A 12,434-nucleotide genomic window follows, 5' to 3' on the forward strand; every position below is an offset into this window, starting at 1 on the left:
TCTGTGCATTTTCTGGTCAAGGGTTTTCCACATCTTTCAGTCTTTTATCACCACAAGTTGATGTGTTGGAGTTCTTCCTTGTTTTTGGACTGTGTGTCCCAAATCACTTTTGAGGGATCGTATTTCAGAAGCCTTCTCCTATTTCAAAATCAATTCCTAAAAATGAGGTTGGAGTACTTTGGTAACTTCATTTTCACATTTAAATATTTAACCTCTTGGGATTTTGGTGTATGAGGTTATAAGTGAGTGCTTGACAATGATGCCCAGTAAAAATCGGTGGGATCAAGTCGCAGCCATTCCCTGTCTATTCCCTATAGAGTAGGGAGTCAGAGTTTCCCCAATGATTCATTTATTCAATAAGCATTTATTAGCGGCTACTACTTCTAAGGCGTTGAACCCAGTGAGGCATACAGAGATAAATGAAATATGAACTGTTCCTTTAAGAAAGATAAGCAGCGAGCATAGCAACTATAATAACAAAAGCAGATTTAAAAAATATTTTCTACCTTCCAGGCACTTGCTTAACATCCTACATGCATTGTCTTCTTTATTGCCATGGAAACACTACATTAGCTTCCCTCCTTGCTTTATGTATTTTTGGATCAGAAATGTCAGTGAGTGGTGGAGTGAGGGCTGAGCTCTAGGCAGCGGGGGCCTGAACCTGGGCTTCTAACCTCCCTCACACCTGGACCTGAGAGGAAGCGAGGGAGAGATGCGGTACCCATGGAGTGTGACTGATGGATGAGGTGCTGGGAGGGAGAACATCTTTAGAACCTTTGTTCACATTTGCCTGGGTCTTATTTCTGGCATTGGGTGAGACTTGTGTCCTTGACATAAGTTCTCAGTTTCTTCACTAGTTCTTTTTTTTGGGTACTGGGGATTGAATCCAGGGACAATTAACCACTCAACCTCATCCTCAGCCCTTTTTATATTTTATTTAGAGACAGGGTCTTGATGAGTTGCTTAGGGCCTCTTTAAGTTGCTGAGGCTGGCTTTGAACTCGTGATCCTCCTGCCTTAGCCTCCGGAGCTGCTGGGATTACAGGTATGCACCACCATGCCTGGCTTTTCACTTGTTCTTAAATTATATTTTTGGACGGGCAGATTTTTGAATCATCTGTAATTCCCAGTCAAGCATTAGTAACTCCTTTCCTTACAAAAAAAAAAAAAAAGGTTACAAAATTATCAATATATACACAGACAGTGACCTTTAATGTCATTTTTCACTTGCCCTGGATGAGAGGCTGGTTTCCCTAATTGTGGCTATTTAAATTTGCTATCCTTTCCCCCCAAGAAGATATCATGGAGGAATGTTGAGCCCATTAAAGAACTTGTTACTTGGAGATAGAATTACCTCATTAGTGAATTCCTGTCCCCAAACCACATCTTGTGGCAGTAGGAAGTTACTAATACCAGTTCAAAACCTCCTGTATGAGGTAGTTCCTTACTAAATATTTCTGGAAAACTGAATGTAAAGGTTAGTAGACATGTGTCTGTGTATTATTTTGGCCGAAGAAGTTATTTGACAGTTAACAAGCAATTGCTTTTAGCATTAGATGCTAGGTTAACTTCTATGTTTACTGGCTTAAACTTACAGCAGCTTATTCTGGTTCATTGAGAGCCCTGGACAGGTAGATGGACCAGTGGGGCAGCCCCTCTCCCTGTAGTTGGACTCAGGATGCAGGAAGCTCTTCCCTCCTCAACCAGGGAGTCCTCTGCATTCCAGCAGCCAGATGGGGTGGAGGATCGGGTGTGGGTGGTTTTATGGTCCAAAACACTTCCATTTCCTTTACATGGTGTAGACTCAGCCGCTACCGGGCCCCAGAGAGGTGGGAAATATAGTCCAGCTCTTCACCGAGGAAGGAGAACATGGATCTTGAGCTGTTGAAAAGGGCACTGTTCTTCAACAGACTCGAACATGAATACTGTTATGCTATTTGCATTTTGAGACTTTGTTTTTGGGTGACAAAGTAACATCTATGTAACATCTTTGTTACATAGATTCTTACAAGTATTTTGTAACTTGCTAATAAGATATGGCTACCTGGTGACCATGTTTGAAGGAAGTCAAGGAAATGGCATAATGGGTGGCTGGGGAAGTGGACAATCTAGAGAAAACACCAAGCTGATTAGAGGCCCCCTCCCCTCCCTCCCCGCTTCCTTCTTCACATTTATAATGAGGCCCAAGAGTCTCTGGAGGCCCAGCCTCTACTGTTCAGGGTGCAGCAGTGCCCACCGTGGGAATGTGTTATTTCTGTGGCCGAGGCACTGCTGAATGTGACGTTTTGGTTTTCAGGAGGCCTTGGAGTGGGCCATGAAGAACCATTTGTGGGGTCATGCTTTGTTCCTCTCCAGCAAGATGGACCCACGGACCTACAACTGGGTCATGAGTGGGTGAGTCCAGCTGACAAAGGAGGCCAATGGCACAGAGAGGCCTCCCCTTCAGGGCTGGGTGGGGATGGGGGTGGGGAGAAGTGCCAAAGGCACTGGGAAGGACCATGCTCCAAGCAGCTTCCAGTTTTTCTTTGTCGGAGCACGTCTTTTCTCCAGAATCTTAGAACCCAGACACAGAGACACTCTTTCTATCTGTTGAGTGGAATGAAACATTTTAGTAATATTTTTGAGTTTCCAAAAATTAAGTAGTTTCTACATTGCTGTAGTCTTCTCTGAGAGGGGCTATTCTAGATAGTTCCATTAGGGAGGGAACAGATATGACTTAAGCTTAATTGAGAAAACCATAGGACCAAGGGTTTTGATGCAGGTAAGTGTTGAGAGGGGACGTGGGTGTCCAGAGGTAGGCTAGGTATTAGGGCAGCAGGACCATGATACCAGGGAAAGATCCCATGGGACTGCGAGTCAGATCCACAAGTCGACATCTGCAGCAGTGGTGCTGTCGAGACTGCGGAGGTGCTTAGTCAGAAGGCACACCAGCAACGGAGACCCACCCAGGGGCCAGGGGCACCAGGAAGGACAACCACACCAGAATGGGAGAGGGATTGAGGGAAAGGTGCACTGCCAGCCTTCTGGAACGAGGGTGACGAAACAGCAAAAGAGGATCAGTATCAGGAGGAGGTGGTGGCGTGGGGGTGGCTTTCTGAATAGGTCCTGCAGGCTCCAGCTGGCATTGGGGTGGCAGGGGTGGGGGGGTGAGAGGGTCTGTAAGGAGCAGGCTTGGTGAGAAGAAGATGGCACTTTTAGTGTTTATCTTCTAATGTTGGCTGAGGCTGTGAAGCTGCCTCCAACCTGGCTTATGCTTGAACTGGCCACAAATCCTGTTGGGCCAGGTTGGACGAGAGGATAGACCCCTCCACTTTAAGTTCAGTCTGTGTTCCTCGTGGCTGCCACTCTAGCCGGGAGCCGTTCTTCACCACGGCCTCAGTCTCCCTGGGGGACCGGTCATACTGCTGAGCACTGGAATGTCGAGGAGCGCTGGGGTAATTATGAAATGTGCTCGGCGCTCCTGCGGCCAGGGTGCTGTGGGGAGAAGATGGTGTTCTCAGGGACAGTTTTCCTCTGGGTTTTGAAAATGAACATCCCACAACCCCACATTGTGGCATATATCTCTGCTACAGGTTTTATTTTTCCTTGGGCCATTGATTTTTGATGGGGCCAAGTGAATTGTGAAAAATACCTTACAGAGTATGCTTAAATCTCAGATCAGCTGTAGAGCTCATTATATCCTTGTTAAGCAGATCCCATGGATTGTCATGAGCAGGATCATTTCTGGTCCCTGTTCCACGCCTCTTTGGTTATTGAAAATGGCTATTTAGTGCTTGTGAGTAAAAGACATACAGACCCAGGCTTGGGGTGAGCCAGAAAAATGTCACGGAGCCGTGGGCTTGGTGGGGAGGAGGGTGGGGGGGAGGAGGAGCCCACGAGAAGGGAAGAGCTTCCAGGTAACTCTCAGCTCTTTGGGGGGCCCTTGAGGCGAGGGTGGGATATATTGTTGACAGAAGAAGGCCCATAGCAGTGGTCACTCAAGAGTTAGAGGGCTAGGGCCGAAGTGCAGAAAGCATCCCTACACAAGAAGTCTATGGGGGGGGGTGCGTGGGAATGAAGATGTTTCTGTCACCCCCAAAAGGAGGACGGAAAGGCCCAGCAGAGCAGAGATGCTCACACTCCAAAAGAACCTACTGAAACCCAGTGGAGAGGCCTTGCACGTGGCCATGGACCAAGACTTCTGGGCCTGGTCCCCCAACTGACCTTTCTCTCCTGCAGCTTCACCAACACACTGGCGCTCAACGACCCTCTGCAGACCCTCTTCCAGCTCATGTCGGGGAGGATTCCACAAGCAGCCACGGTACCTTTCCTCAGCATCTCCAGGGTCAGGGTGGGTGGGGACTGCTGGCTCTGGAATGCAGCGATGGCTTTCTAGATGAGACAGGACCAATAACAGTCTGTTAGTTATTTGCCATGTTCCTGGCCCTGTGCTAAGCCCTTTGGTGCATATTATTTTATTTAATGCATGGAGGTAGGAGTTATCTCTGTTTTGTGGATGTGGAAACTGAGGCGCAAAGGTGTACATGGCTCAGGGTCACAGAGATGGTGGGGTCACTCTTGGCCCAGGTCTGTTTGACCCTAAAGACCTTGCCCTTCCTACCATGTTACGGCTGCCTGCTTTGCAGTGAAGCCCACATTGCTGTTCTCCAGGATCTCACGCTGGGCTGTGCTTCTCTACCCTGGGCAAGCTCTTCCCCTGGGCACCAGTCCTCAGATCCGACACGCTGCACTTCGCTTCTCCTGGAGCAGAATGTGGCTGAGAAGTCTGAGGCCTACGTGCGAGTTTTCCCATGATAATAGACTTGATTTTTTTTTGCCCCAAAGTATCCTTAGCTTTGAAGCCCAGTAACTACTAGGATGTATCCTAGTGTTGACTCTCTAGGTCAGTTTTCTTCCCCCCTGGGGCCTAGCACACCCTTTAAATATGTCCATTCATAAATTAGAGTCCGGGAATTTCCTTGAAGTTTATTCATCTATATTTGTCTCATTCCATTACTATGGTTTTGTTTTCAGGAATTCCATGTATATACATCTCAAATGTATAAGCTATATAAATACATGATATATATGTGTATATAAATGTATATAATTTTCTCTTTAATTAAAACCCTTTTCTCCCACCCACCCTCCGTCCCTTCGTTCCTATTTCTGCCTGCTGTGTTTTCACCAGTGTCTCTTGCTCTTGTGTCCTTCCATCTTTGTCTTTATTTCTTTGATGTTTCCCTCCACTTCTTTCCTGAGCTCTGCAGGTCTCCTCCCGTTGCCCACTATTTCTCTCCGGAGCTCTTGTAACTCAGCTTTATGCTCTTGCTTCATAGAAGCAACTGTTTCGTGATTTCCCTCTGCTTCTTTCTGGTGCACCTACATTCAATCTCCATTAATTTTGGCGCCTTTTCTTGTATTTTGAAGCTTGGAGTTTTTTCCTGACAACAGTTTTAAGGAAAATGGACATCACACTTTTTCTTTTTTGTCCTTATTGCTGTGGATAATTCTAAGAAAATAAAAGAGACCCAATGACTTCCATGACCACCGACGGGCTGTTTTGGAGCAGTGTGCCTCTCAATTCAGCTGAATGGCCTGTGCCCTGCAATGCAACACATCTCCACAAGAGCACTGTTACAGAACATGGTAGAATCAGCTTAGGGTCTTCTGGGTCTCGCTGCAGCAATAGAGTTAGCTACTTTTCCCTACTCATGGGTGAGAAAACTGAGGAATGAGAGGTGATGGGTGGGTGTAGGGTTTTCTCTGGGAGTGTGGAAGTTTCTTGGCATCACTCATGACACGGGATGAGTGGCTTAGGCAATGGCTTGGTAATGGGACATGCAAATGAGGTTTCATCACAGGTTTAACCTTGACTTTGCTGTTACCTCTGTGCAAGCCTGGCCTGATTACACAATCCCACAGAGCCTCAGTTTTTCACCCTTGTGGAGATTTTGTTACCTAACCAATAGGCTTATTGTGAAAAATGAAGAAGAGAGAATTTGTGAACCTATCATCCACCATGCCTGGCCCGTTGAAATTAGTTAATAATGTTTCTTCTTCTCCCCTTTACTCCATAGATCTGCTTGGCAGAGATGTGTTACAAACCATACAGGAATAGACAGAAGAATGAATTCCAATTTTCTTCCTTCCCCCTTATTTTTAGTAATGGATCTTCTTCTTTTCTGCTGCTTTCTTTACATCCAGCAGAAGAGGCCTGACTCTAGGCAATAATGATTCCTATCACATACGATTGTTGGATTGTTGGCAGGAAAATGATTAGCGTAGGATATGATTCAATACCTGAGCCAGGGTGGTAAATGAGAACTACTATTATTATTTTGATTTTTCATCATCAATATATTATATTGCATTGCCCCAAATAAGCAGGGAGTAAGTATAACAGAGTTGGATAAAGCATCTTTTATTCCTTGGGATAATTACAAACACCAAATAACTGTGAATAGTTTTGATGTCCAAATCTTAGTTATTACTGTCAATCTGCTCGACTCATCTGTGCAACAAACTGGAGTTGGACTGGCCTCTTTGCTGAGCTTACCTGTGTGTGTGTGTGTGTGTGTGTATTAATACCGATTATGGAATTTATAAAGTAAAAACCAAAGTGGCACAGTGGTGCATGCCTGTAATCCTAGCACTTCATCAGGCTGAAGTAGGGGGATCACAAATTTGAAGCCAGCCTCAGCAACTTAGTGAGATCCTGTTTTTTTTTTTTTTTTAAAAAGGGCTGGTGATATAGTTCAGTGGTAAAGCGCCTCCTTAGTTCAATCCCCAGTACAAACAACAAGAACCCAGAGTGAAGCAACTATGCTATGTGCTTTACATAGATATTACTTATTTTATTATCAACAATAATGCAGTTAGGTGGAAATCATGATCTCCATTTTCAGAGATGAGGAAACAAAGGTTAAAAGACATTAACAGTCTTGCTCGGGGTCACAGCTAGTATGAGGCAGGAATCAAGTCAAATCCAGGGCCTGTGTTCTTTCTAGGACCATCATATTGTTTATTGACAGTTTCTTCCCTGAAATTTTCCCTCATTTGGGAGAAGAGTGGCCCCGGGGCTAGCTCACAGGGAAAGCACCATTTCTGTTGTTTTTCCCCACGTTTCCACTTCTCTGCTGCCCCCTGGTGGAGTCTTTAGCCTCCCAGGGCAGGAGGGAAGTGACTGGGGATTGAGTACTGGCTGGGTGGACTGGCTATTCATATCCCTAAAGCGTAGTAAGAATCCGACCTCACAGGATTGTTGCAAAGGTTAGATATGATGACGGGTGTCAAGGGGCTTAGTAAAACCAGAAAACATTAGCAGTGGCGAGACATCAGGTGGCCTAGTGCTCCCTGACATCTGTGACAGGCTAAGGCAGTCTCTTCTACTCACAAGAAAAAGATGTTTGATCTTCCTTCTCCCACGCAAACATCAAGGTTTGTTTTTCTTTTCTTTTCTGTTTTGTTTTGTTTTGTCTTTGCTATTTGGGGTGAAAGTAAGGCACTGAGAAGAATTTAAAAATTAGTGAATGACTAATGTCATTTTGTTTATCTCCTGGTATTCTTAGGCACATGGGTATGTATGTCTGTGTCTATATGTGTCTGTCTGCCTGTCTATCTTTCTAGCAGTTTTGTCTTTTTATTTATTTTTAATGAGAACTCTAGATCAACATACGGTAGCACGGCAGTCAGTATCCTGAGTGTCCCCTGAATTCCTCCAAACCAAAAGACAGACAGCAGCCTTTTGTGTTAACCTGTATTCTGGGCAGCACTAAATGACTCTGTAAGCCTTCATTATTCTTCTGCTCTTTTTCAGTGTTGTGGGGACAAGCAGTGGGGGGACTGGAGGCCCCACTTGGCTGTGATTCTGTCAAATCAGGCTGGGGATTCGGAGCTGCACCAACGTGCTATTGTCACCATGGGGGACACCTTGGGTAAGTGGAAGCCTGCGCTGCCCCCTGCTCCTCTAGGGTATCTCCAGGCTGCTTTAAATACCTGTCCCTAGATTCTGAGATTCTGTGAAGGCCAGTCTATGCCCCAGGCCCAGGAGCTCTGCAGTTCCTCCCTGTATCTCTGCTCCCCAGAATCTCCACAGCAAGCCAGAGCAGGCCAGCCCGACACTTGGTGTTCTGATGCTGCAGACTCTCCTCTCTGCAGCCTCTTCTCTGCCCCTGGTGACTCCCCTGTACAAGGAGAAGCACAGAGGACAACGTTCCTGCTGCTGTCAGTCCTTCAGTGACGCAGCTCCGTCAGTTAGGGAACTCTGTTTCTGCCTGGACTACTTTTAAAAATCACGATAATAATAGCAGCCTTTAGTCTTTTACTCTGAAGTCTTTACTTCTGTCATCTGTCTAAACACAGCCTTGTGAGCACTTAGAGGCTAGTGCATGTTCCAGATGAGTGGTTCTTTAATTTCCTCAAGGGGCAGAACATCTAGAAACCCTGGTGTTCTGTGTGGAACTCCGTGAACGCTGCTCTGTTAAACCTGAAGTAGTCACGCGTCAGGTGCTGCCAAGAGGTGGGGTTTTTCAGCACCCTGGACGAGAGGTACCCATGTTTGTGGAGCCCCTCCTGAGCCAGGCACCTTGCTAGGGACTTGACCGACTGGAATTCATTCCATCTGGTTTAAGAATTGCTTCTTACATAGGGCCACTTCTTTGCTCAGGTGGAGACATACCTACTCACCCCGCATCATCATGAAGGACTAAAGTGTTTAGAAAATTCCTATGGAAAATCCATTAGGGAGAATGAGAATAGGGCCTTATTCTGGCTGAAGAGAACTGAAATGTAACACCTGAGGTCATAAGTCGGGTCAGTGAAGGGGGGGGCGCTGCAGGGGCTGTGACTCGGCCTATGAGAAGCTTGTTGATTTACTCAGGTGAGGCTTCTCCCCTGACCCCCAAGTCCACCCTTGCATCTCTCTCTCTCCCACCCACACTGTGGGACCCCACACGGCGGGCTCCATGACTGGGTCCTGTTCTGCTCCTCCCACAGCGGGGAAAGGGCTGGTGGAGGCCGCTCACTTCTGCTATCTCGTGGCTCACGTGCCCTTTGGCCACTATACTGTGAAGACGGACCATCTGGCCTTGCTGGGCAGCAGCCACAGGTATGTGACTTCGTGGGAAAGGGAAGAGCAAAGATGTTTGCCACTGGACTGTTGTAGCCCTTGCTGGGTTTCAAGGTGCCACTGTTTATTTTTCCTGGGAACTTTAGCTGCTGCTGCGCTAGCTCACCACCAGGGGGCCTCAGACCCCAGGTCCTGCTCTGCGAAAAGGGCCAGCTGGTGCCTTTGAGTTGTATTGTGCCACTCTGGACACTAGGTGGCATCCTGGTTCCACAACCAGAGATCCTCTCTAAAGAAACCCACCACAGCAAAACCCAAATCCCCAACCCACAACCCCCCTGGGCTGCTTCTAGGAGGCCACCCCAGGAAAAATAGGGAAGTGGAAGAAGTTTATGTTCCCCTCCTTGGAGCCCCAGCACCCCTACGATGACTGTGCACAAGTCCCTCAGAGCCCACTGGGGGGCTTATTACGCTCTGTTGGCTGTGATACCAGGTTTTTCACACAGGGGAACCTCAGCAAGCCTTTAGAGAATGAGTAGATGGACAGGCAGACAAGCTTAGTCCCTAGCAGTAACAGTTAGGATTTCTGAAGCTCTTGGGGCACTATTTCCCATGTTACAGATCTATCCTAGAGGAGGGTATATTTTCCATCTCATGGAGGAGGGAAAGCAAGCCACAAAGGAGTTAAAAAGAGCTTGCCCCAGCCACTATGCCAGGCTGGATGTGGGGTCCAGGCAGCCAGCTGCAAAGTCTGCTCCTGTGACACTTGCCCCCAGCTGCCGCCACCTTAGCGGCGACCACGTCATAGCCTGTTGTCTCGGGACCCTGGTCTCCACGCACAGTTAGCTCATCAGAGGGCCGGATGTGACAACAAGGGTGTTTGGACTAATATGTCCCCTTCCATTTCATGATAAATGAGGACATTTCTTGAGGCAATGTTCTAACCCCCAGGAATAATCCTGGTGACTGTGATTTCGGACACCATGGCAAGCTGTTCAGGGAAGAATGATCTGAGGGGCATGTGGGACACTGGTGGCCCCTCAGATTACACTCACCATGTCCTCCTCCTCGCTGAATGAGCATCCAGTGCAAGGCTGCCATTGCTCTCTGGCTCAGCTGTCCTCTGTCCTCTGCAAGGCCTTCTTTCCTGAGCGCACCTGGAGGGCCCTATGACTCCCTCTTCTGTGCCCCTGTGCTCAGGCTGGGGTGACTTTCCTGGGACATGCCAGGGTTTGGGGCACAAAGGCCAGTGCTTGGTATGTTTAAGAGGACTCAGTACCTTATTCTCCAGCAAAGAAGGCTGAGGAGGACCTCCTCTCTCAGCCTCTGCCTCCTACTGTCCAGGTGCAGAGCTCTGCTCTGCATCCCAGAGCAGACCTGCAGTCTCTTGGAGCCTCCCTGAGATCAGCCCAGGATGAGGCTCTGCCCAGAGGATGCAGCTGGTTTGGGGTCTACTAGGACTTAGCTCTGTCCCTCACTCCCCAATCTCTTTTATTATTATTCTCTGGTTTTAGCCAAGAGTTTTTGAAATTCGCAACAACCGAGGCTATCCAGAGGACGGAAATCTTCGAGTACTGCCAGATGCTGGGCCGCCCCAAGTCCTTCATCCCCTCTTTTCAGGTAACTGAACCCGGTTGAGGGCACCAGCTGAGCTGTGCAGGCTCTGGGCAGCTGGATTCCCAGCTTTGCGTTTGGCACATACTTCCCGGGGCTAAGGCATCCACCGTATTTCTCCTCATTAGTGTGAGAATGGGGAGGTTAGGATTTCTTTTCATGTCCCCTAAAGGTCTACATTTTACAATATGAAAGCGGAACCTGGCAGATGCCTCTCTGCTGGAGGCTCCTGCCTCACTCCAGGCACAGGAGAATCCTGCTTGCCGTTCTGGGCCCGCCTCCTCCCACATCAGCCCTCTCTCCTCTTCTCTTGCTGCCGCCTCTTCCTCCTCCTCCTCCTCTTCCTCCTCCTCCTCTTTCTCCTCCTCCTCCTTCTCCTCCTCTGCCTTCTCCTTCACCTTCTCCTTCTCTTTCTACTCCTCCTCCTCCTCCTATTCCTCTTCCTCCTCCTCCTCCTCCTCCTCCTTCTCCTCCTCTGCCTTCTCCTCCACCTTCTCCTTCTCTTTCTACTCCTCCTCCTCCTCCTCCTCCTATTCCTCTTCCTCCTCCTCCTTCTCTTTCTACTCCTCCTCCTTCCCCTCCTCCTCCTCCTCCTCCTCCTCCCCTTCCTCCTCCTCCTCCTCCCCTTCCTCCTCCTCCTCCTTCTCCTCCTCCTCCTTCTCCTCCTCCTCCTTCTCCTCCTCCTCCTCCTTCTGTTTCTCCTCCTCCTCCTTCTCCTCCACCTCCTTCTCTTTCTCCTCCTCCTCCTCCTTCTCCTCCTCCTCCTTCTCCTCCTCCTCCTTCTCCTCCTCCTCCTCCTCCTTCTCCTCCTCCTTCTCTTCCTCCTCCTCTTCCTCCTTCTCCTTCTCTTTCTACTCCTCCTCCTCCTTCCCCTCCTTCTCCTCCTTCCCCTCCTTCCCCTCCTCCTCCTTCTCCTCTTTCTCCTCCTCTTCCTCCTCCTTGTTCTCCTCCTCCTCCTCCTCCTCCTCCTCCTCCTCCTCCTCCTTCTCACCTCCATAGCAACCTGCCCAGAGGGAGGCCCAGGGAGTTGGATGCCCACCCAGGGCACTTGCCTTCCCCTCCTTCTGACACTGCCCCTTGGCCCTCCTTCCCCACTCTGTCCTTGGCCCTCAACCTTCTCCCCTCTGAGGGCTTCAGTGGGTCAGGTGGGGCCCATGCTGAGGTTCTGTTCTCTCTTCTCCCCTTCTCTACTTGGTGTCCATTGTCACTTGTATTCATGGTGACTAATGGCGATAATCGCATCCTCCTGTGCTCCCAGGTCCATGAAGCTTCCTCTCTTCCTCCTGCTGGTGGACTGTCGTGCAGCCCTCCGTGGCCTTGGCTGTGGCCTTGGTGTCATGGTGCCTGCACTCTGGAGCTGGCCTGAGCTGGAGCCGGTTCATTTCTGTAGTGCACTGGAATGGAGCTGCACCCAGAGTGACTGCTCTCACTGTCCAGACGATGGCAGCCACAGCCAGGGCCCCCTTTGACATTTTTTTTAAACATTTATTTTTTAGTTGTAGTTGGGCACCATACCTTTATTTCACTTATTTATTTTTATGCAGTGCTGAGGGTCCAACCCAGGGTGCCTCACAGTGAGGCCAGGGCCACACCCCAGCCCCTCCCTTTGACCTTGAACTCACGTTGCCTTCATTTTCTTTCTTCACGTGGCAGCTACCTAATTTCCCTACTGGAATTGTCTTCTTTAGGCAGAGACTATTTCTTTTCTTAATTTTTTAAAAAATATTTGTTTCAATTAGTTACACATGACAGTAGAATGCACTTTGATACCTCAT

At 48.5% G+C, this 12,434-nt stretch overlaps 1 protein-coding gene across 16 annotated transcripts in view; it reads left to right on the forward strand.

The window, feature by feature from the left end:
- The window catches only part of Sec16b (SEC16 homolog B, endoplasmic reticulum export factor), a 53,730-nt gene that overhangs the window by 30,010 nt on the left and 11,286 nt on the right, over positions 1–12,434 (forward strand). For all 16 annotated transcript variants that reach the window (XM_046430033.2, XM_058574407.1, XM_058574408.1 and 13 more), the window contains 5 exons: positions 2,296–2,393; positions 4,218–4,299; positions 7,798–7,915; positions 8,976–9,087; positions 10,560–10,665. In XM_046430033.2, the coding sequence (XP_046285989.1) occupies positions 2,296–2,393; positions 4,218–4,299; positions 7,798–7,915; positions 8,976–9,087; positions 10,560–10,665 (516 nt within the window). The remainder of the gene's footprint in view (positions 1–2,295; positions 2,394–4,217; positions 4,300–7,797; positions 7,916–8,975; positions 9,088–10,559; positions 10,666–12,434) is intronic.

The sequence above is a fragment of the Marmota monax genome, unplaced genomic scaffold (assembly GCF_021218885.2).
Source record: "Marmota monax isolate L192 unplaced genomic scaffold, Marmota_monax_Labrador192_F-V1.1 WCK01_AAM20220418_F8-fsc00055, whole genome shotgun sequence".
NCBI lineage: Eukaryota > Metazoa > Chordata > Mammalia > Rodentia > Sciuridae > Marmota > Marmota monax.